Here is a 24726-nt window from a genome sequence, read left to right as displayed (position 1 = left end):
AGTGGTCCCCAGAGAGGGCAAGGAAGCTCCGAATCCCTCCCCCTACAGCTTGCCCTCTGCATTCCTGGCTATTCTTCAGTTGCATATTTTCTAGTAAACGGGTCATCTAGCAAGTAAACTGTTTCCCTGAGTTCTATGAGCTGTTCCGGCAAACCACTGAACCCAAGGGAGGGGGCTGTGGGAACCATCAATTTACAGCCAGTTGTTCAGAGCACAGGTGACAACTTCAGCTTGCACCTGGCATCTGAAGCGAAGTCTCCTGGGACTAAGCCTGCGGGGTCTGCGCTGACTCTGGGCCGTGAGTGTCAGAACTGAGTTAAACTGTGGTACACCCACTCAGTGTGCACCAAGGATTGAATTTCTTAGTGTGGGAAACACACACATCCAGTGTCAGAAGTAGAGGAGTGAGCACAGTGCACAGAGAGTTTTCCTTTGCTTGTCACGCATGCACGCACTTTCACTCTCAGGAGGAGCAGCCAGGGGGACATTACTGCCAGAGGCTGACACCACCTGTCTGCCAGGCTCTGGGTCAGGTAGGGGGAGTGTCTGTGGAATACCGTGCCCCCCAGATTTGACAGCGTCTGCAGGGCCCCCAGGTGGGCAGTAGTCAGATAACCCGTGTGCTTGCCTGACGGTCACTGTGGTGGTCAAGACGATGGCCTGGGAATCACGTGGCCTAGCACTGAGTCCTGCTCACATCACTCAGGGGCTGGGTGGTTTTGCAAAATCTCCCTTCCATCTCTGAGCCTTGATTTCCTCTTTCATCACACAGGGATCACAACAGTGCCCACCTCATAGGGGGGTTGTGTGAACTTATTGAGCTGCACCTGTGAAACGCTTAGCAGAGTGCTTGACTCGGAGCTCGAGTTCAGTCAATAATATTAAGAGTAACAAGAAGGTAGAAGCCCCAGCAAATGAAGTAACCCTTCAGGTGTGCACTTTGCAAGTCATAAAGACAGATGGGCAGGCCCGTAGTCCCTGCAATTCTGGGACACAAGTGTGTGAAGTGGGCCAGGCGGGCTCCGGAGGACGTCCTGGAGAGCTGTGAGATGAAGGCCGCTGAGCTGCTCCCTCTAGGCTCAGCCCCGCCCTGGTTCCCAGGTCTTCCATCACCTCTAACGGCCTTCTTCTTGGTTTTGCAGCCTGAACCCCAGCCTGGAGACCTGATTGAGATTTTCCGCCCTTTCTACAGACACTGGGCTGTCTACATTGGCAACGGATATGTGGTCCACCTGGCCCCACCAAGTAAGGGCACCCAGGGCCTCCACTGTGCTGAGGCTGGAGCAGAGGGGACGGGGGGAGCTGTGGGTAACCGGGGACCCCAACATTCTTCTTCCTCCCCAACAAGACTTCAGCCACACTGGCCTCCTTGCAGCCTTCCTTCCTGAGGTCCTTGCTTTTGCTCTGCCTTCTGCTTGTGATGCTCTTTACTGGCTCTCAGCACAGCTGCTTCCCCTTCATCATTCAAGTCTCAACTCAAATGGCCATTCCTGAGCGTGGCCCTCCCCAGCCTGAGCGAGGGCAGTTTCCCCTGGTCATCCTTTCCTGTGTGACTTTACTTAATCTTCCCCACAGCCTTTTCAAAACCTAAAAGTATCTTATTTTTTTCTGTTTGTTCATTGTGAGTGTCCTTTCACCAGAGCATAAACTAGTTGAGGGCCGGTGGGGTGTCTAGTTCATGTTCCTCTTCAGCACCTTGGACAAGGCCTGGCACATAGTAGGGCCTCAGTATTGACTGACTGTGCTGAGTGGGTGTAACTGCTGGACAGGAGACAGGAAAGGCATGACAGGGATCTGGGTGGACAATGTGACACCCATCACTGGGTGAGCAATGCTCCTTAAAGGGAAAAGATGCTTCTATCTGCATCTTCTCATTGGAGCTTCACAGGAATCTTGTGAAATAGGTGAGGCAGGGGGACTGACCTCATACTACTGAGAAAATGGTGGAAGTCAGAGCTGGAAGGAAACTTAGAGAACAGCCCAGTACTAAGGAGAGCCAACACTTGCTGGGCACCAACCCTGTTCCAGGCACTGGGGGAGGCACCTTACTGAGTGAGTTTCTTAAATGCTTGCAGCTCCCTGTCCACCGCTATAGGCACAGGTGGAATTTATTGGGCCTTTTCTATAGGGAATGGGGTGCAGAGAACTAAGCCACTTGTCCAAGGTCACATAGCAGGAAAGTCCTGGAGGTGGGACTCAAACCCTGGCTAACTCTCTATTTCCTGCCTTTAAACCTGATGCTCTGCTGTGAAGTCTGAGGTTCCCCCAAATTCAGTCATCGAGTGTTTGCCTCATCCAGGTGCCCTTTCTCCAATTGTTTAATTAGTATTTTGTTTAATAGACTAACTTTAAAAAGTAAAACAATTCTTTTAAAAGGAACTTTTAAATTCCTAAATTGATGTGTGTTCATGAATCCATCTTAGCTTGTCTTTGTGGATTCCCAGTGTTGGCTCAGCTAAGTTAAGTGACATGTCAAGACCGTGCAGTGATGGAACCAGAATCAGCACCCATTGCTTCTGCCTCTGAGCCTGTGCACACTCTCACCAGGGTGGCACCCAGCGTGTGGAGTGTAAGGAAGCCCTCACTGTTGGGTGTTGACTCTGAACTTGCACCTCTGGAGCTGGAACCTCCTGAAATTCTGTGCCTTAGGCACCTAGCTTGCCTCTCCCCAGTCCCAGGCCCCTACCTGCCCGCTGAGGGGCTGAAGGTGGATGGGCCTCTGGAGCTTCCCTGATCCAGTCCCCACGCTGACCCCTCTCCACAGACTCAGGGCTCAAACACAGCACCTTTTTATTTATTTCACTGAATCCTTTAAGCACCTCCTGCCCTACTAGGAGGTAATCTGAATTCCTCTGATTTTCCAAACCTTACAGTTGTTCTCTGGGCAGAGGGGTTCAGTCCTCTCTGGAAAGCTGAGCAGAACAGGACCTGCACTCTGATCAGACCCTCTGGCCGTTGCTTGTTGCTGTCACGTGGCATCACAGCGCAAGATGGGTCCTGCCCCGTGTAATGGGATGCTTCCCCTCCTGGCAGAGACCGAGGGTTCCCAATCATGGCAGGGCCACAGAGGCTCTCTGAAGGACATGAGTCTCCTCTGTGATGTTCCCTGGGGCCCACCTCTTTAAAGGCAAGCCCAGTTTTCAGTCATCATACCCTCCCTACATGATATTAGCTGGTGACCTCAAGAGGGATCTCTGTGTGGGCACCAGCTTTTGCTCCACACCATCCTGGTCCCTGTATTGACCCCAAATCCCTTTCTTCAGGGCAGTTTCACTTCTGGAAACCTGTTGCACCTTCCAGCCCCTCAGCATTGGCCAGGGTTGTGCCTGTGTACCCCTTGAATCTCCCTGGTGTCATATCTCTAGGAGCAGCCGTGGGATTTTGGTCCCTTTGCTCCAAGGGGAATGGGATCCGTTCCCCAGATCCATCCACCTTTTCTGCAGTGATCAGCTTTGTGTGTGTCAGGGAAGTGGAGTCTTGGCGGGATCACAAAAAATTAACACTCTGTTCTCCCAGGGAGGTGGGTGTGCTCAGGGCCTGTATTTGCACAATCAAGAGGGCCACTGGGGTGTCACAGGGTGTGTAAGGCCAGCTTCTGTAGGTTAAAAAAATCACAACAAATTATGGAACTTCACTCCTTGTTTCAGATAAGGAGACCAGGGACCAGAGACCACAAGGGTCTTATCCAAAGCCACACAGCTCTGACCCTGACTCATCTGCTCATCCCCTTGTTGGTGTGGTGGACGCTAGGCTGGGGGCCGGCCCAGGACCAATTGTGTTCCTCTTCCTGAATCCACAGGCGAAATCCCAGGAGCTGGTGCGGCCAGTCTCATGTCTGCACTGACTGACAAGGCCTTAGTGAAGAAGGAGCGGCTGTGTGACGTGGTTGGGAGAGACAGGTACCACGTCAACAACAAGCACGATGGCAGATACTCACCATTGCCTCCCAGCAAAATCATCCAGCGGGCGGAGGAGCTGGTGGGCCAGGAGGTTCTCTACAAGCTGACCAGCGAGAACTGTGAGCACTTCGTCAATGAGCTGCGCTACGGGGTCCCCCGCAGTGACCAGGTGGGTCCTCAGTGTGCCCCCATCTCCACCTTCTCAGCTGACGCGGGCATCAGTGTGGACTTGGCTGGGGTGGAGACAGGCACACAAACGACAGGAGAGCAGAGACAGAACTCTCCTCAAGAACATCATAGTCAGGGTGGGGACAGGGGTGAGGTGATGGGCACCACAGACAATTGGGAGTAGGGGATGCTGGCTGAAGGCTTGAGCACAGGCATCACTGTCAGCCCGGTTGTCCAGCCCTCCCTGGCCTCCTGGCCCTGACACGGACCCTTCCCACAGCCCCAGAGGCAGGTTTCATTGTCCTGCTTAACAGATGCAGAAACGGAGCCCCAGAGTACTTGTTGGTGGCCTTTCTTGTCATCAAACAAATCTGTGTTATCTCTTTTCCTGAGAGCTGTCTCCAGCTGTGCTGATAAGTAGCAGAGGTGAGATTTGAATCCCAGGTCTTTTTGACACAGCTTTTCCTGCTTATAAAAAGCACTGTGCCTGGTCCTGCTGTAACCCAAGGGGCAGTCCAGGGACCCCCAGGGGATGTTTATTTACTTAGTTGACTTTAGCCATGGCCACTCTCTTTTTTGAATCACTTCTCCTGGGAAACTAACTTCCTCCTCATTTTCTCTCACTTCCTCCCCTCCTTTTCTGGCCCTCCCCCTCCTTTTGTGTGTGTGTGTGTGACAGCATTATTTTTAAAAGTTCTTAGATACCAGTTGATGCAAAGGAATATGCCTTTTCTTTTTCTTTTGATGAAAGGTGAGGTTAAGATCCATCAGGTTGTTGATTTTCATTACTTTTTAACTTTTTGCGATTTGGTCTCTCCCTTGGTCAGTGTGGTGGTCAAGTAGCCCACTAGGCTCCTGTGTCGATGGGATTTTCCAGGCAAGAATACTGGAGTGGGTTGCCATTGGGTAAAGTACAAGTGATGATATTGATCTCGGAAGGTTACTGTGTGAATTAGATAAGAGCATCCTTATGCTTAGCATAGTGGCAACCAAGAAAATTCTGTTAATAAATCGTGGGAGTTGAAGTGGTCATAATGGTCCTCATTTTCATTCTTTCTCTTGGTTCACCCAGTGTCTTGTCCACTGGCCTGTCTGGGCCACAGTGACATCCTGGGGAGGCATTCATCAGCAAGGATCATGCTCAGCCTTCTTCCTCATACTGCTGATAACCAGCGGTGTTTACTACACTGACCTGCATGCTGATTAGTTCATCCATATATATGTACATATATGCAATAAATATATAAGTATGTATATGTGAATGTGAAAGGCGATTAATATAAAAATCAAGGAGTATCAAGTACACCCCTACCTAGGTTATGGACAGGGTAATACTGCCAATGTTTGGTGAAGAGTTCCAGAATCTCTGGGTCACAGTCTGGTTTCAACTTCTCTGACAGTTTATAAGAGCCTCCTTCTGGGAAAGTCATTGGCCAGGTCCATGAGAGGAACCTCATTAGGTTACAAAAGTGATGCAAACAGAAGGAATCTGGGGGATTTGGGCATCAGCACACGTGCCTGTTGGGGAAAATGACCTTCTAAAGCTTTGTCCTGAGTCACATTAGATGCATCCTGTCATCCTAGTATCTGTCTTTACTAGCAGCCCTTAGAGACACCCTTCAGTTTTCTCCTGTGTTAATGCTTTTACCCTCTGAAGCTCACATCTTTCCCATTCTTGGATTACGCTCTAGTTTTGGTGGAATACCACCTTGAATAGGTTCTGAGAAAAGGTGCATTTTAAAAAGACTGGGTGTGCCTGAAAATATCTTCATTTTATCCTATTTGATTGATGGTTTGACTGGGGATGGAATTTTAGGCTGAAAAAAATTTTGCCCCAAATTTGAAGGTATTGCTCCATTGTTATGTCATTTAAGCTATTCTTGCTGAGAAGTCTGAATTCGTTCTGATTTTCGAGCCTTTGTATATGACCAATTTTATCTTTCTGGAAGTTTATAGACTCTTCTCCTTATCTTCAGTTTTCTGACATTTATCTATGATAAACCTTGCACAGATCTGTTTTTATGAATTGTATTGGGAACTTGATGACTCTTTTCAGTATGGAAACCCCAATTCTTCAGTTCTGGGAAGTTTTCCATTTTCTCTCTCTCTCTTTTTTTTTTTTTATTCTGGAGGTTGTATCCCTAGACTGAGCCTCTGATTTTCTTTTTTAAAAATTTTTATTTATTCATTTCTGACTCTGCTGGGTCTTTGTTGCTGTGTGGGCTTCTGATTGTGATGGCTTGTCTTGTCGTGGAGCATGGCTCTCAGGCACATGGACTTGAGTAGCTGCAGCACGGAGGCTCAGCAGTTGCGGCTCCCAGGCTCGCAGCACAGGCTCAATAGTTGTGGTGCACGGGCTTAGTTGCTCTGTGGCAGGTGGGATCTTCCCAGGTCAGGAATGGGACCCGGATCTCCTGTATTGGCATGCAGATTCTTTGTTACTGAGCCACCAGGGAAGCCCTCTTCTGATTTCCTTATCTTCTCTCTCCTGTTTTCCAATTATTTATCTTTTTAAATGAGAAAACTAACATTTACTGGTATATTTAGTATAATAGAAGTTTTTTAAAAGTAGCAGTGATGATGTCAGAATAAAGAGAAACTTATGCTAAATAAATCTGATTTCATAATTTGTGGTACTAGGTAACAGTTGAGGTCCCAGTTAGACCTGGCTTCAACTTCAGGTAAATGTCCACCCTCCTATGCAGCAATAAAATAAAAAAAGAGATTACTGTGCACATTTGGGAAGTAATAAATTTAGGGTGTTGTATTAGGAAGATTTATAAAATATCTCTTAATTGTGTCATTTTTAGTTCTCCTTTAGTGGTTATTAATAGACTGAAGAACAAATTCAGAAGTTCATATAAGTAGAACATTTTATTTCAACACAGTGTTGTTACATAATCTAGTAAAACACATTTGTCAGTACACAAATGTAATATTTAGAGCGTTTAAATACAATTGCAAATCTTGAGATAGTAAAAGAACCAAGAAATATTTGTTTATTGTTCATTCTTTCTACAAATATCTTTGTGAAAAGTGAAGCAACACTAACCAGACACCTGCCATTTGTCTTCCTGAGCCTTTAGCCCGATGCACCACTCATACATCTGAAAAAGGCGAAACAGCGTCAGCAGTCCTCCTGGACCCCCTCCAAAGAACACGAAAGCAGGGTAGACTGCGGAGCAAGGGCAGGCGCCGTGTAAACTGTTCCCCAAGATTCCCCTTCACTTCTTGGCCTAGATGAGGGTTTCTCAGCCTCAGCACTGTTAACGTTTTGGGCCATCGACAATGAAGTTAAGCCTTCGTTGTCCTGACTTGCTCTGTGCATTGAAGGATATTTAGCAGCATCTGTGGCGTCTACCCTCTAGATGCCAGTAGCCTTCCCACCCCCAGGTGTAAGAGCCAGAATGTCTATGCTAAGCTGCTAAGTCACTTCAGTCATGTCCGACTCTGTGCGACCCCATAGATGGCAGCCCACCAGGCTCCCCTGTCCCTGGGATTCTCCAGGCAACCCACTGGAGTGGGTTGCCACTTCCTTCTCCAATGCATGAAAGTGAAAAGTGAAAGTGAAGTCGCTCAGTCTTGTCTGACTCTTCGGGACCCCATGGACTGAAGCCTACCAGGCTCCTCCTTCCATGGGATTTTCCACGCGAGAGTACTAGAGTGGGTTGCCATGGCCTTCACCAGAATGTCTATAGATATTGACAAATATCTCCCAGAGGCCAAGCCTCTCCTCTCCTTGAGAATCACTGGCCAAGGCAAGCAACGATCATAATACACGGTGTGGCCAAATTAAAATGCAGCTTCCGCACTTGTCCCGTCTCACCAGAGAGGGTGGAAGTAGCGGGTGCTGGACAATGTCCAGCAGTAGTTTTCTTTGTAATCGCTGTCAAAGCAGCAACTCTCTTTCATTTAACTCATGAGGACATTTGTGTTTGTGTTAAAAGAATCTGATTAGTCATTATGTTTATTTGTGTTCAGCTCTTTAAAGCAGACTAGATTTTCCTTCAACAGACTACATGTGACTCGTAACTTTACAGTTAGAAAGAGAAGCAATGGATTAAAACCAAAATGTAGTTTGTGCTTTCCATACCTGAGTATTCTAAAACAGATTCTCCTATTTTCCATCTACCTACCTAAAAATACTCAGGTTTCAAGAAATGTATCCTTAGTAAGCTTTTGTAAATAAGCCTTCACATTGAATAGTACTTTTTAAAAAAAAGCAGCTAGGAGCTACACACTCAGGCTGAAGTCTATTCTGTGTCAGATAAAGTTTTAAGATAAGTAGAAATTGAAGATTTGGCCAATGGTAATGTGTATATTTCATAAACCTGGATAAATTGCAGGGTGTTATTTAAAAATTACTGTAAATATTAAAGCCAACTTGCTGTCAAATACTTTATAAACATTCTTAGTTTGTAACCCCTCATAGTCTGAATTACTCAGTTGCTCTCTGAGTAATATTCCTCTTCTTATATCCACTGACAACATTGTTGAAAGTAAAGAAAGCACATTCAAGCTGTCTTTTTCCTAGAAACAATTCCAGGGCTTAACTCAGAGTGGACATTTTAGCATAAGCAGCTGCTGCTGCTGCTGCTGCTAAGTCGCTTCAGTCGTGTCTGACTCTGTGCAACCCCATAGACGGCAGCCCACCAGGCCCCGCCGTCCCTGGGATCCTCCAGGCAAGAACACTGGAGTGGGTTGCCATTTCCTCCCCCAATGCATGAAAGTGAAAAGTGAAAGTGAAATCGCTCACTCATGTCCGACTCTTAGCAACCCCAGGCTCCTCTGTCCATGGAATTTTCCAGGCAAGAGTACTGGAGTAGGGTGCCTTGACAGAATTACAGTTTGCCCACTTTGAAAAAAAAGATAACGAAGGACAGTTTTTCTCCTTCGTAATATTCTGATTGAAGACCTCTGATGCACACCATGTAGCCTATTTTCATGATCAGAACTCCTGCAATTTCAGCACAGTGGCTGGGCTGGACCCAGCAGCCTTGCAACAAGAAAATCATCAATGACATCTGAAGGGAGCACTGTCTCTCCCAGGAAGATCATTCTTTCTGTAAAATTTGCACCCTCAGAACTAACTATATACTACTTTTGTATTGAATTACATACTTTGTACAAAGCATGAGCACAAACAATGAGGCTACTGTTGTTTTCCTTGACCAAGTATCTTTTGTATGAACTGGCTCCATCAGCATTTCTTCTCACACTATGAGGTTCTGTAAAGAACTGGGGGCTTATTGTTCCTACTCCATTATCTGCAAACCATTTCTCCCACCCTAACACCTAGCTTAGCAAGGAAAACACTGGATACAAGTGGTTATATGCAGGTTCCCTAGCAAGACCGAAACAGAGCCACGGGTGCCTAATTACCTTTCACTGCTGCTGCTGCTGCTGCTGCTAAGTCACTTCAGTCGAGTCCGACTCTGTGCAACCCCGTGGACTGCAGCCTACCAGGGTTCTCTGTCCATGAGATTCTCCAGTCAAGAACACTGGAGTGGGTTGCTCTTTTCTCCTCCAATGCATGAAAGTGAAAAGTGAAAGTGAAGTTGCTCAGTCGTGTCCGACTGTAGCGACCCCATGGACTGCAGCCTCCCAGGCCTCTCCGTTTATGGGATTTTCCAGGCAAAAGTACTGGAGTGGGGTGCCATCGCCTTCTCCGAATTACCTGTCACAGGAAGCTCTCAAGACTGACCGACAGTGGAACTTAGGTCAGTTTCCTCATTCGAACTTCTGTCCTCACGTGTTCTGCTGCCGAGGATACCAGTTCTGCGTACCTTGTGATCTTAGTTACACTGGTATATTTCCTGGAATTTCATATAGCTTTGCTGGACACATTTATGGCTCAGATAAGCCTGGGCAGTGCCAAGATACATATTTTTTAACCGCTGAAGCTTTCCAAATTGTTCTTTATGTTGGGCATGTGTGAGTTCTGCAGCCACAAAATATACAACCTAGACAAGCTCTGTGCTTAGGGTACCAAGGGCAGAGTTGGCGGGTCATGTAAGGATGTGGATTTTGGGTTTCAGGTCCACATTTTCACCCTTTATATTATTGAGATTTCTGATATATTGTCTCCTTGGATTTCTTGGCATCAAACCATTAAGAAAATATTTTCCTTTTTGAATCTTGATTCTGCTTAAATGCCTGGTTTGGTTTCAGGGGAGATTTCTTGATCCATGTTCATGATACTCTTTTAGTTGGGAGAAGTAGAGTTTTGCCGACTGGGGCATTGTGCCTTCATTGCAGTGAGTATTCTCTGAGTCCTAGTGAAATTATGCCTAAAACTAATGACTTACTTTATTTTTAGTTGGAGTTCAGGAAAGAGTGAAATTTGACATATGTTCAATTTTTACCATGAAACTTACTCTTACTTTTGTCCCAGTGGGTTTTTTTTTTTTTCCTATTATAAGCAATACAAGTCAGATATCTTAATAGTTTAAAGTATAACCTCACTACTCTTTTTCATAGTTGAGTCATATATTTAAGAACATGCAAAAGTCAATGGTTGGCTGGACTGTGCTCTGGGGATTCAGCAAGGGTGAAGATAAGTGAGGGATTTGTAGGACAGAGGTCAGAGTTTATTAAGGATTCAATAGCAATTCCTCTTCAACTTTACACTTACTTCAAGAGCTCCCTGTTGGCCCGCCAGGATTTCAACCATCTGGCTTCGTCTCCCTGTGTTTTCTACAGCCACCCTCTGGGGCTCTGTCTGCTTTAAAAACTCACAGGGTCAAAGGAGTTTCCCTCTTTATGCCTGTGTACTTTGTTGGCAGCTGGCCCCATCCACCAATTCCTTTCCCATCCTGCCCTTCTCTCCCCATTTCCCTGCCAATATTTGTTGACTCCTGAGTTTGTCAAGGAAGCTAAGGGGCATGTCCAGCTCCCTGAGCTGGATGTCCTTGTTGAATGTACAGTCTGTTCTCAGCTTCCTGACACAGAGTCTGACTCACTGTCCTCTCTCTTGCAGGTCAGAGATGCCATCATGGCAGTTGGCATCGCGGGAGTGGGCCTTGCAGCCATGGGCCTCATCGGAGTCATGTTCTCAAGAAACAAGAAACAGAAGCAGTGACTTTATACAGTCCAGTCTGCAGTGACTTTATACATTGAGGGGGTCTTGTTTGCCTCGAGGGTTTCTGCTTTGGTTTGTAATTTTCATTCTATTTTACAATCAGGTTTATTTTCACAAGAATAAAATAAAGCCCAGTAAGGAAAGATTTTATTGGGGGACATGCATCAAAAACTGTCTGGCATGAAGTCTGTTGAGGTTGCAGCGAGGCTCTGTTCCTGCTGATTCCAGGCTGTGCTCTGGGTCTTTGGTGATTTTCTCTCACTTTCAAACTGTGGGCTGTGTTCTTTACCTGCAGGAAACAAAGTCCAGCTCTGGTTATCTCAAGTAATGGGTGTTTCCAGTTGTGTAGGTACAGGTGGGCACCAAGAGAGACAGACAAACCTGACTGATATGCAAGAACAGGAACCAAGGGAAACCAGGACCCTTGACCAGGAACTAGACCCAGGCCGGCTTCCAGGAGTCAGCAGCCGGAGTCTGTAGATGTCCAGTGGGGCTCAAACCAAACCAAACCACAGCCATAATGAAAATTACATGCTCTGCCCAATCTTGTTTAAAACCTCCCCTGCTCTCCACAGCTTTTCTCTGCCTTATCACTTCCACCCCACAGTGATCCTGCATCCTCTCCTCTTGGGCTTGTCACGGCCCCCAAGTCTCTGATCCCACACCCGCTCCTGTGGCTTCTCTTCCCATACCCGTTCAGCTTCATCCCTCCCTGCGGCCTGCGAGACGCTCCTAACACAAGCTCCTGAGAGAGAATCTCATTGGCTCCCTCACCACACTGGGCTGTCTACTGATTGGTTGACAGCCATTGGATCAGGTGGCCCACTAGACCAATCAGCTCTGCTCAGTGGAGCCAGGTCACGTGGTACAAATGCTGCCTCGGACCTTATGGAGTGTGGGTGTGGATGGTCTTATATGTGATGTGCCTGGTGCTGAGGCCTCTGGGGAGGGGTTAGGGAAGGAGGTGTGACCATTTGTGATTGGTCCCGTTTGCCTCTGTTACTAGCTGGGCTTGGCAGATGTTCAAAGTGACCAGTTTCCTGAAACGGGCTTTTGTGGGCTCCTCGGAAGCACCCTTCTGGAGCCAATTGTCCTTCCCTCCACAAGGCAAGTCATCTTCTCTATCTGGTTGCCAATGTTTCCCTTGGCAGCCTTGGTTGTCTGGGGACCATGTGTGTGTGGAATCCCGGACAGGACTTATAAAATGGCTCGTTTCTAGTTTACTACTGCTTGGACCATACCTGGTCTAGGAAAAGCTTATGCGCATTCTTTCCCCAGTGTTGACATAAGCATAGTTTTCTCCCAGTTAGTTTCTTTTCGTTTTATCTTAGCTGTATTGATGTAACATCTCATGCCTGTTTTCAAGTGTGCCAAGCTCAAGGGACACAGGCCAAAATTAAAGGGGAGTCTCTTGAAGGCCTTTCTCTCACACTGGGGAGATTATGATATGGACCCATGGAGTATAGATTTCCAAATTAATTATGGAATAAAAAGGAATGAGGTAGACTAAACACAAGAAAGCAAAACAAAAGCAGCCCATTCAATTAAAAAATAATGAAACATTACCTATAAAAAGTGAGATTTGTGGAAATAATCAGATAAGATGGAAGAACTCATTCCAAATATATTGATAGTGACCATAAATATAAATGAACTAAACTTGCCAAGTAAAAGACAAACATTTTACTGGATTAGAAAACGAATCCAGGGAATACTGTTTACAGCAGATACAATTGAAATATAAGGACATAAAGACTGAAGTTAATAAGATGGATAGTTTATGTGACAAGTCATTTGACATCCTGAAAACATTAATGTTATCAAGGAAAAAAATTGAGGGTGTGAATAAAGTGTTCTAGACTGAAAGACATGTTGAGGACAAAGTAACTAAATATGAGAAAGGACTCTAAAAGCAATTTGGGTTTACTGGGGAAATTTGAATGTGAACTGGATAATGAAGAATATTAAGGAATCATGAATCTTATTAAGTTTACGTAACGTCTTATGAGGTTTACGTAAAACACATGGCATAAAAAATAGATGCAGATAAAGCAAAATGACCAAAAATCAGATTTTGACCCACACCTTAGGTATATGGGTGGCCATTTTACTGCTACTTTTGTATATTAAAACATTTACATAGTAAATACCTTATAAATGGCTGAAACTTGAAAATATAAACAAAATAAAACTTTCAAAATTATTTTAATAAATTTTATAGTAATATTTTTAATAAAAGAAGATATACTAGGCAACTACTAACTAAAAACTGGTTAATTCATTGATATTAATTAACTGAAAGCTGGCATAGCTATATTGATATCAGAAAATATAAGCTTTAAACCAAAAATGAGTAGTAGACAGAAAGTGTGAAAATGTGGCATAATAAGAAATACACTTGGTCCTTGTCCTTGGTTCTGGGCCAGAGCTCCTAAAACCCTCAGAATTTCCTTGTTGATAGGCTTTATCTTTTGCTATTTCTAAGGAACCCCTTTGATCAACCTGAGTTTGTGCTAATGGGGTGACGTGGACCCTAAGATAACCTTAGGATGGGGCTGGTCATCAGAAAGACCCAGTGATTAGAGGGTTGGACATTTCAGGCTGCTGATCTCTAAGAAGGGAACGTGGGAGGGGTTGCTGAAGATTAAGCTCTATAAAAACTGTTCAGCGAGGAGACTTGATGAACTTCCTGGTGGTGAACACACCAAGGTGTCCAGAGAGTGGCTGCCTGAAGAGGAGAGGGAAGCTCCTTGCATCTTCTGCCCCCACGCCTTGCCCTCCACCTCTCTTCCATTTGGTTGCTTCTGAATTGTATCCATCCTAATAAATTGGTAAACATTTAAGGTGCCTTTCTGAGTTCTGTGAGCCTTTCTGGAAAACTGCTAAAATGTAGGAGGGGTTTTGACAAAAGTACAGGTGAGTGGTGAAGGACATCTGATGTGAAGGAAGACAGTCTTAGGGGACTGAGCACTTAGGCTGTGACGTCTGTGTTTAGTGTCAAAATCAAACCGATTCAGTGAGCACCCAGTTGGTGTCTGGAAACTCAGAGAATTAACTGCTGGTGTCGAGAAACGTTCCACAAAGATCCTGAAAACACTTTCAATTCCCTAGGAAGGTATGATATTAATACTTCTAAAATTGTTTGCATCTAATAAAAATCCTAAAAGAGATATTAAAAATTTTGGTCTGTTGTAAGGAGAAAATGACCAGTTCACCATAGTGGGAGATCTACCTATGCCTCTGTCAGGATATGATAAATCAAGGGGACACAAAAATCAGTTAAGATACAGAAACTTCGCAAAAGATACTGACAAGCTGATTCAACGAGCACGTAGAGTGAACTAGGAAATACAGATTCTTTCTGACTGCACACAAAGGAATGCTTACGAAAACTGACCATGCCAGGGTAGGAGGCAGACGGCCCTTTAGGAGGCATTTCAGACCTACTGGGAGTCAGGACTCACTATCTGACACACACACACTCTGCACATACAGTGCGCTCACTCCCAACCTGTGTACATCACTCGGACTCACTCCCCTGCTGCATGTCCACCCACACTGCCTTCTGGACCCCCTCACCTTCTCTTCTTTGTCCCCCAAAGAGCTTTCCAGCCCAGTCACCCCAGTTAAGGGAGGGACTTCTCACCAGTGCAAGAAGGGCTCCCAACTGTTGACTGCAGGTGATGAACAGAGGGAGCCTGCAGGCTGGACTGGGGCTCCTTGAGGGTCAGGTTCTAGAATGTTCCCTGCCAGGGCTCCCCTCTGCCTGTCTCTGGTTTTCCTGTCTCAGGCCAAGCGAAAACCGAGACTTGGAGACCTGACTGAGATTTCTGCCTCTGGCTATGAACACTGGGCCTTCTGTATGAGCAGGTCTGTGTGAGCCATCTGGCTCCCTCAAGCAAGGACAGGTTCTCTGTTTAAGCCCCAGGGTTGAGGTGGAGAGGGGGAACAGTTGCACTATCATGCACTGGTTCTCCCTTCAGTGCCTGGCACAACAGGCACTCAAGGGCCATTTGCTGACTTCATCATGCTCCCCACCCCCACAGTGTACCAAGGGCTCGTTGTCATTAGAACTGAGTTCATGGGCAGACTGTTGACTTTATTCCGTTAGAGAGTGGGGTTCAGTTCAAGCCAACCCCGGTTCTTGGGAAGCATCTCATCTTGGGTCCAGTCTCTTATATATTAGTTGTTTTGGAGTGACGAACAGAAATAAGACACAGTTACTTCCTTTCAATAGTTTACAACTGGCTGCACAGTGTAAGGAAAGGAGCGTGGGCCTCCCAACTGGACAGAAGCAGTTGGGGATCCTCGGTCTCCTGCTCCCTGAATGTGCAACTTTCACACGTGACTTCCCCCACCCCACTGCTAAGTTCAGCTGCACTTTGTGCAGAGCAGATAATAATCCTTACCTGCGGGCTATGTAGGGATGGAGTGAAAGCCTGCGTGGGGAGGCACTGGGGCAGGCTTGGCCAAGTCCTGGACCAACTCCTTACTGCCTTCCATAGCATCGCAGCATTAAAGAGAATGTCCAAACCCCGGGAACCACTCAATAGCAAGAAACTGGCCAAATAAAATAGATGTCTGCATTTAATGGCGTGTTATTCAACCATTAAAACAGATGGACAGCACGTGTGTGTATACACATGTAGGCATATGTGTTTATATATATGTTTATATTCAAAATAAGTGTAACTGTTAGACTTACTGAAGAACATTTAGTAATAGTAAACTGACGCTTTTTGTATATAGTTCTTTGACTGCTGAAACTCTCACATATCCATGTGACCATCAGGAGAACAAAGGTCACAGGAACGTCACTCACCCCTGAAGCTCCCCAGGCCCTTTGTCATCAGCCAGCCCCTCACCCCAGCTCCACACCTCAGCTCCTGTGATCTCTTTTCTCTCCCTATAGCTTTGCCTTTTCTAGAATGTCATACAAATGGAATCATACAGAAGCTTGCTTTTTGTGTCTGGGTTCTTTAACTTAGCAGAATGCGTCTGATGTTCATTTTTGTTGTAGCACGTGGCGTGCTTTGTTCCTTGTTACTGCTGAGTGGTATCCTGCTGCATGCATGGGCCAGCCTTTCTTTATTCACCAGCTGAAGGACATTTGTAAAGTTTATGATATTTGACAATAATTATTACAGCCACTATAGATATTCCCATACAGGTTTGTTTGTGTGCATGAACATGGATTCTAATTTCTTTTGGGTAAACACTAGGTGTAGGATTGCAGAATCATAAACTAAGATTAGTGAAGTCCCATCACTTCATGGCAAATAGAGGGTGAAAAAGTGGAAGCAGTGGCAGATTTTTTTTTTTTTTTTGGCTCCAAAATCCCTGTGGACTGTGACTGCATCCATGATATTAAAAGTCGCTTGCTCCTTGGACAGAAAGCTATGACCAACCTAGACAATATATATATTAAAAAGCAAAGACATCACTTTGCTGACCAAGGTCCATATAGTCAAGGCTATGGTTTTTCCAGTAGTCATGTGCAGATGTGAGACTCAGACCATAAAGAAGGCTGAGTGCCGAAGAATTGATGCTTTCTAACTGTGGTGCTGGAGAAGACACTTGAGAGTCCCTTGGACTGCAAAGGAGATCAAACCAGTCAATCCTAAAGGAAATCAATGAACACTGGAAGGACTGATGCTGAAGCAGAAGCTCCAATACTTTGGCCACCTGATGCGAAGAGCCAACACATTGGAAAAGACTCTGATGCTGGGGAAGATTGAGGGCAAAAGGAGAAGAGGGTGGCAGAGAATGAGATGTTTAGATAGCATCACCGACTCAATGGACATGAATCTGGACAAGCTCCAGGAGGTGGTGGAGGACAAGGAAGCCTGGCATGCTGCTGTCCATGGGGTCACAAAGAGTTGGACAGTACTTAGATACTGAACAACAACAACAGTAAGTGAACGTTTATTATAAGAAACGACCCAGTTGTTGTCCAAGTACCTCACAGCACTGCAGTAGCGCGCGCCCTCTACTGGGGAAAGAAGAGGCCCTCGAGATTGCAGGGGGCGCTTGGGGGTGTGTGTAGTCCCTTCATCTGTTCGTTTTCCTGGCCCTTGCACCTCTATTTCTGACCTCTTTCCACTGAAGGTAACTCACTAACTTGCCTTTCTATCTCCCCCTCACCCCTTCCTTCTTATCACACTGTTTCTCTAGAAAGACTCTCCTCTGTCTCATTCTCTTTAGGTAAGAATGTGGGCTTGTGAGAACAGTGGAACTTGAGCCACAGAACAAACGCATCCAGACTTTTGCACCAAGGGACCGTCAAACTCCAGCAGGGCTTCTGGCAACATGAGGCCATATCTGCAGGATGACCCCTCAGATGCCTGCCTGAAAAAGCTCAGTGCTGCCAGGACCTGAAGCCATCTCTTTGAATGTCATCCCCAGGAAGGATGGGGCCACTGTCTCCAAGTCTCTGTTGGGTATAGAAGCCCAGCTTCCAATCTTACCAGCTGGCCCACCCCCGTCCATGTCACCGTGTCGGTGAGTACAGCGGAGCTGGGCTGAGTACACTGGTCTTCAGGGATCATCCTCACATATCTACTGTATCCTTTTGTGTTTTCTGAGTATCCATGTCTTTATCTAGATTAGTTTTCTGACTAGCCCTGTTGGGACTTGGGGTGGACTACTCCCAAATATATTACAATGGAACATTGCTTATTTTGAATTAAAGTTAAGAAATGGCCAAGGCAAGAGGGATGCTCTGACTCTCCTTTCTGATCTCCTGATAGCAGGAAATACACCCCTCATGTGAAAGGTGCCCCCGCTGCATCTGGACATAGAAGGACATCCTTATTGCCAGGGACAGGGAATCCGGGGAAAGAAGCCTGGATAAACGCCTCGTTACTTCTTTAGTTTACCACCCCAAGCGCGAACTCTGCTTAGATTCCTCACTAATTGAACACGAAATACCTAAGTTTGGGGACTTCCCTGGTGGTCCAGTGGTTAAGAATCCGTCTTCCAATGCAGGGGACTCGGGTTTGATCCCTGGTCAGGATACTAAGATCCCACATGCCTCAGGGCAACTAAACCTGCGCAGTGCAACGGAAGGAAGCCTGCAACCAGAGCCAGCCTTCAGCCAGAGAAAACCTGTGCACTACAACCAGGAGCCCTTGTGCTGCAACAAAGACGCAGGGCAGCCAAACAAACAAACAGCAACAATAACAACAACACAAACCACCCAATACTCAGAACACAGTAGTTTCTTTGTCCTGTCAATTTCTCACAAATGTATTGTTTCTTTGTCTAAAATGTCTGAAAGCTGCCTACTTGGCTACTTCTTAGGGACCCTTTCCATGAGGCTCTGTGTATGTATTAAAATGTTTTTCTTTTTCTCTATGAGTCTATCTTGAGTCGATTTTATCATTCAGTTCGGTTCAGTCGCTCAGTCATGTCTGACTCTTCGCGACCCCATGGACTGCAGCATGCCAGCCTTCCCTGTCCATCACCAACTCCCGGACCCTACTCAAACTCATGTCCACGAGTCAGTGATGCCATCCAACCATCTCATCCTCTGTCATGCCCTTCTCCCACCTTCAATCTTTCTCAGCATCAGGGTCTTTTCCAATGAGCTGTTTCTTCCCATGAGGTGGCCAAAGTATTGGAGTTTCAGCTTCAGCATCAGTCCTTCCAATGAACATTCAGGACTGATCTCCTTTAGGATTGACTGATTTGATCTCCTTGCAGTCCAAGGGACTCTCAAGAGATTTCTCCAGCACACAGTTCAAAAGCATCAATTCTTCAGTGCTCAGCTTTCTTTTTAGTCCAACTCTCACATCCATACATGACTACTGGCAAAACCATAGCCTTGAGTAGGCAGACCTTTGTCCACAAAGTAATGTATCTGCTTTGTAATATACTATCTAGGTTGGTCATAGCTTTTCTTCCAAGGAGCAAGCGTCTTTTAATTTCATGGCTGCAGTCACCATCTGAAGTGATTTTGGAGCCCAAGCAAATACTGTTTCCATTATTTTTTCATTTTATCATTTGTTTTATCTTTAGTTCAGCCACAATAACGCAAGAGGCACAGAGGGGAAATTTCCTCTCCCCAACAGCACACAAGTGAGACAGTATTATTTCATAAAAGCAGAACCTCAGTGCTACCCAGAGTTCAGTCATTTGTTCAGCAGGTCAGTCACAAGCCTGCTATGCGCCTGGAGGTGGCCGGGCACGTAGGACACAGGGTGGTCCAGGCGAGCTTCTTGCCCACAAACTCTGGGCAGCGAGAGGGCACGGGGTGGTTTCCTCCCCTTTACACCGGCTTCCAGGCTCCCAGTTGGTCAGCCCTACGTCATCCGGGCACCCACACCCTCCGGGGGTATTACACCCACAGGGCCATTGAGTTTCCCTTCTTTGATCCCTCCCTTCCTTGCATTTCATACCTGCGGCCCCTTCTCCCACTTACTCTTTCCCCTCTGGCCGGCCACTTTCTCCCCTCCTTCCTGGGTGGCTGGCTTTCTCTGGATGTCCCCTTAATGGCTGTATTTATTCCTGCTGGGGTTGCTTTGAAGAGGACCAGACCAAAAGGGTCTTCCCTGAGCTGAGGGTTCTTGGTATTCTATGCATCCGTGGTCAGACCCCTGGTATTGAGCGTTACCCCACTTCTCTTCTTGCTGCAAGTCACTGATGTGCTCATGACTGTAGGTGTGATGGCAGGCGTCATCGTAGAAGTGGGCCTGGCCCCTGCCTCACTGTGATGCTGCAGAAGCAAGAGGGAAAAGCAGTAAGTTCAAGGAATTGTCATGAAGGCAGCCAGTTGGGAAATCTTGTTAGCTAGCAGGCATGGAGTTTAGTTTATTGATTTCCGTTTTGTGATCATTTAGGCTTATTTTAATGGAACTCAATAAAAGCACAGGAAGATTTATTTGGGGAAATGCAGACTAGCATGATTCTACTAAAGACACAGTTGAGGGCTTCCCTGGTGGTCCAGTGGTTAAAAATTTGCCTTCCAAAGCAGGAGGCACAGGTTCAGTCCGTAGTTGGGGAACTAAGATCCCATATACCTCGGGGCAAGTAAATCTGAACGGGGCAACTACTGAGCCCATGCCCTCTGGTGTCCACATGCTGCAACTGGGGAGTCCACAGTGAAACTGAAAGTTGCTCAGTTGTGTCCGACTTTTGTGATCCCATGGACTGTACAGGACTGGATCACTTTTGTGATCCCAGGACTGTACAGGAATTCTCCAGGCCAGAATACTGGAGTGGGTGGCCTTTCCATTCTCCAGGGGATCTTCCCAACCCAGGGATCGAACCCAGGTCTCCCACATTGCAGGCAGATTCTTTACCAGCCGAGCACACAAGGGAAGCCCAACAAGAGAGTCCATGGGCTGCAACAGAAGCTTCTGTATGCTGCGACTAAGACGCGATGCAGTGAAAAACAAAACAAAAACAATTGAACTCTGTTGCGGACTGCTGTTTTGTCTTGTTTATGACCCTCTCTCCATGCTAGCCACTGTCAGTTGAGGTTCCTGGCTCATTTGCTGTGTGGTTCCAGATAAGTCCTCCTCTTCTCACTGCTTTTATTTATTTATTTTTTTAAAATGTATTTATTTAGTTTTGGCTCTGCTGGGTCTTCATTGCTGCACAGGCCTGTCTCTCGTTGAGGAAAGTGGGGATTACTCTCTAGTTGTGGTGCACATGGTCTCATCATGGTGGCTGTTTTTGGTTGCAGAACACGGGCTCTAGGGCGCCTGGGCTCAGTAGCTGCGGCTCCTGGGCTTTATATCACAGACTCAGTAGTTGTGGAGCACGGGCTTGTGAAAAAGTGCAGCATACTTCCTGCTGCCCTGCAGGCATTTCTGCATTCCCCCTGTTTCTTAAGTAAGTATTGTCTGATTGCACACAATGTGAAGAGCAAGTATGAAAATGAGACATTTACACATACTTCTAAAGTCCTCTTGAGAATATCCTGTTGGCATTAAAGGCTCAGCTGCGGTGGCAGGATACGCATATGCCTGTTGGAAAGCTGGAATGACCGCCCGGTGATGCGCCTGGAACCGTCAGGGAGGGGCCGCTGGACCTGCAGGACGCAGCCGGGCTCACAGGAAGCCTGCTGACGAATGTCCGTCTCTGAACAGCCGAGTTATCGAATGACCAGCTTCTAAATGCACTCGTGTGTGTTTCCCCTTTAGCTCACCTGTTTTATTTTCTTTCAAAACTCCATTTAAAAAAAGTCCCTGCCCCAGCTCGCTCCAGCTATAGGAGCAGGGATGGAGGTAGAGAAAGAGACTCTGCTGAGTCAGTACCAGGAGGGACAGCGCTTAAGTCTTGCCAGGGTTGCCGATCCCGACGAGAAGGGGAAGGTGGAGGAAACAAAGTTAATAAAGGCATGGGTATACGTCGCCAAGAACTGATTCTTTTTCATGAGAAAAGCACATTGTCTCCTCTGTCTCTACCCCCGAGAATCTCCCAACCTCGAGTCTCTCCTGGGTTCATTTTCCTTTTTCTGCCTCCCAGACTCCGCATCTCCGCGATGGGCTTCTTCCTTTCCCCAGTAGAGGGCGCCCTCTCCTATGTTGCTGAGGGGAACTTGAACAACAGCATTTTGTTTCCTTTTTTTGAGGGGGTGGGTAGGCAGTTTCTTAAGATTAACCATTCACTTACCGGTAATTCCACAACCTTACTTGTGTTTACCCCAAAGAAATGAAAACATACGTTCATGCATGCAAACAAACCGGTATAGTAACGTCCATCAGTTCACTTCAGTTCAGTTCAGTCGCTTAGTCGTGTCCGACTCTGCGACCGCATGGATTGCAGCACCCCAGACTTCCCTGGAGCCTACTCAAACTCACGACCATCGTGTCGGTGATGCCATGCAACCATCTCATCCTCTGTCGTCCCCCTCTCCTCTCGCCTTCAATCTTTCCCAGCATCAGGGTCTTTTCCAGTGAGTCGGTTTTTTTTGCCTCAGGTGGCCAAAGTATTGGAGTTTCAGATTCAACATCAGTCCTTCCATTGAATATTCAGGCCTGATTTCCTTTAGGATTGACTGGTTTGATCTCCTTGTAGTTCAACGGACTCTCAAGAGTCTTCTCCAACACCACAGTTCAAAAGCACCAATTCTTTGGTGCTCAGCTTTCTTCACAGTCCAACTCTCACATCCATACATGACCACTGGAAAAACCACAGCTTTGACTAGGCAGACCTTTGTTGGCAAAGTCATGTCTTTGCTTTTTAATATGGTCTTTACCTTGGTCATTGCTTTGCTTCCAAGGAGCAGGCATCTTTTAATTTCATGGCTGCAGTCCCCATCTGCAGTGATTTTCAGTTCAGTTCAGTTCAGTTCAGTCGCTCAGTCGTGTCCGACTCTTTGAGACCCCATGAATCACAGCACGCCAGGCCTCCCTGTCCATCACCAACTCCCGGAGTTAACTCAGACTCACATCCATCGAGTCAGTGATGCCATCCAGCCATCTCATCCTCTGTCGTCCCCTTCTTCTCCTGCCCCCAATCCCTCCCAGCATCAGAGTCTTTTCCAATGAGTTAACTATTCGCATGAGGTGGCCAAAGTACTGGAGTTTCAGCTTTAGCATCATTCCTTCCAAAGAACACCCAGGGCTGATCTCCTTCAGAATGGACTGGTTGGATCTCCTTGCAGTCCAAGGGACTCTCAAGAGTCTTCTCCAACACCACAGTTCAAAAGCATCAATTCTTCAGTGCTCAGCTTTCTTCACAGTCCAACTCTCACATCCACACATGACCACTGGAAAAACCATAGCCTTGACTAGACGGACCTTTGTTGGCAAAGTAATGTCTCTGCTTTTCAATATGCTATCTAGGTTGGTCATAACTTTTCTTCCAAGGAGTAAGTGTCTTTTAATTTCATGGCTGCAGTCACCATCTGCAGTGATTTTGGAGCTCCCCAAAATAAAGTCTGACACTGTTTCCACTGTTTCCCTATCTATTTCCCATGAAGTGATGGGACCGGATGCCATGATCTTCATTTTCTGAATCTTGAGTTTTAAGCCAACTTTTTCACTCTCCTCTTTCACTTTCATCAAGAGGCGTTTTAGTTCCTCTTCACTTTCTGCCATATGGGTGGTGTCATCTGCGTATCTGAGGTTATTGATATTTCTCCTGGCAATCTTGATTCCAACTTCTGCTTCTTTCAGCCCAGCGTTTCTCATCATGTCCTCTGCATAGAAGTTAAATAAGCAGGGTGACAATATACAGCCTTGACCTACTCCTTTTCCTTTCTGGAGCCAGTCTGTTGTTCCATGTCCAGTTCTAACTGTTGCTTCCTGACCTGCATACAGATTTCTCAAGAAGCAGGTCAGGTGGTCTGGTATTCCCATCTCTTGAAGAATTTTCCACAGTTTATTGTGATCCACACAGTCAAAGGCTTTGGCATAGTCAATAAAGCAGTAACAGATGTTTTTCTGGTACTCTCTTGCTTTCTTGATGATGCAGTGGATGTTGGCAATTTGGTCTCTGGTTCCTCTGCCTTTTCTAAAACAAGCTTGAACATCTGGAAGTTCACGGTTCATGTATTGTTGAAGCCTGGCTTGGAGAAGTTTGAGCATTACTTTGCTAGTGTGTGAGGTGAATGCAATTGTGTGGTAGTTTGAGCATTCTTTGGCATTGCCTTTCTTTGGGATTGGAATGAAAACTGACCTTTTCCAGTCCTGTGGCCACTGCTGAGTTTTCCAAATTTGCTGGCATATTGAGTGCAGCACTTTCACAGCATCATCTTTCAGGATTTGAAAGAGCTCAACTGGAATTCTATCACCTCCACTAGCTTTATTCATTGTGATGCTTTCTAAGGCCCACTTGGCTTCACATTCCTTGATGTCTGGCTTTAGGTGAGTGATCACACCATCGTGATTATCTGGGTCATGAAGATCTTTTTTGTACAGTTCTTCTGTATATTCTTGCCACCTCTTCTTAATATCTTCTGTTTCTGTTAGGTCCATTCCATTTCTGTCCTTTATCGAGCCCATCTTTGCATGAAATGTTCCCTTGGTATCTCTAATTTTCTTGAAGAGATCTCTAGTCTTTCCCATTCTGTTGTTTTCCTCTATTTCTTTGCATTGATCACTGAGGAAGGCTTTCTTATCTCTTCTTGTCTTTGGAACTCTGCATTCATGCTTATATCTTTCCTTTTCTCCTTTGCTTTTCGCTTGTCTTCTTTTCACAGCTATTTGTAAGGCCTCCCCAGACAGCCATTTTGCTTTTTTGCATTTCTTTCCCATGGGGATGTTCTTGATCCCTGTCTCCTGTACAATGTCACGAACCTCCGTCCATAGTTCATCAGGCACTCTATCTATCAGGTCTAGTCCCTTAAATCTATTTCTCCCTTCCACTATATAATCATAAGAGATTTGATTAAGGTCATACCTGAATGGTCTAGTGGTTTTTCCTACTTTCTTCAAATTAAGTGTGAATTTGGCAATAAGGAGTTCATGATCTGAGCCACAGTCAGCTCCTGGTCTTGTTTTTGCTGACTGTATAAAGCTTCTCCATCTTTGGGTGCAAAGAATATAATCAATCTGATTTTGATGTTGACCATCTGGTGATGTCCATGTGTAGAGTCTTCTCTTGTGTTGTTGGAAGAGGGTGTTT

The 24726-nt window shown here is 46.1% G+C and overlaps 1 protein-coding gene across 3 annotated transcripts in view; it reads left to right on the top strand.

The window, feature by feature from the left end:
- LOC109554337 (phospholipase A and acyltransferase 3) overlaps positions 1-13991 on the top strand; it is a 32928-nt gene extending 18937 nt beyond the window's left edge. For all 3 annotated transcript variants that reach the window (XM_019954733.2, XM_019954734.2, XM_019954735.2), the window contains exons 3-5: positions 1143-1245; positions 3800-4068; positions 11047-13991. In XM_019954733.2, the coding sequence (XP_019810292.1) occupies positions 1143-1245; positions 3800-4068; positions 11047-11148 (474 nt within the window). In that variant the 3' untranslated portion in view covers positions 11149-13991. The remainder of the gene's footprint in view (positions 1-1142; positions 1246-3799; positions 4069-11046) is intronic.
- The last annotated feature ends 10735 nt before the right edge of the window (positions 13992-24726 follow it).

Source organism: Bos indicus, chromosome 29 (assembly GCF_029378745.1).
Source record: "Bos indicus isolate NIAB-ARS_2022 breed Sahiwal x Tharparkar chromosome 29, NIAB-ARS_B.indTharparkar_mat_pri_1.0, whole genome shotgun sequence".
NCBI lineage: Eukaryota > Metazoa > Chordata > Mammalia > Artiodactyla > Bovidae > Bos > Bos indicus.
The sequence above is the reverse complement of the archived record's forward strand: the minus strand, read 5'-3'. Positions and strand labels throughout refer to the sequence as shown.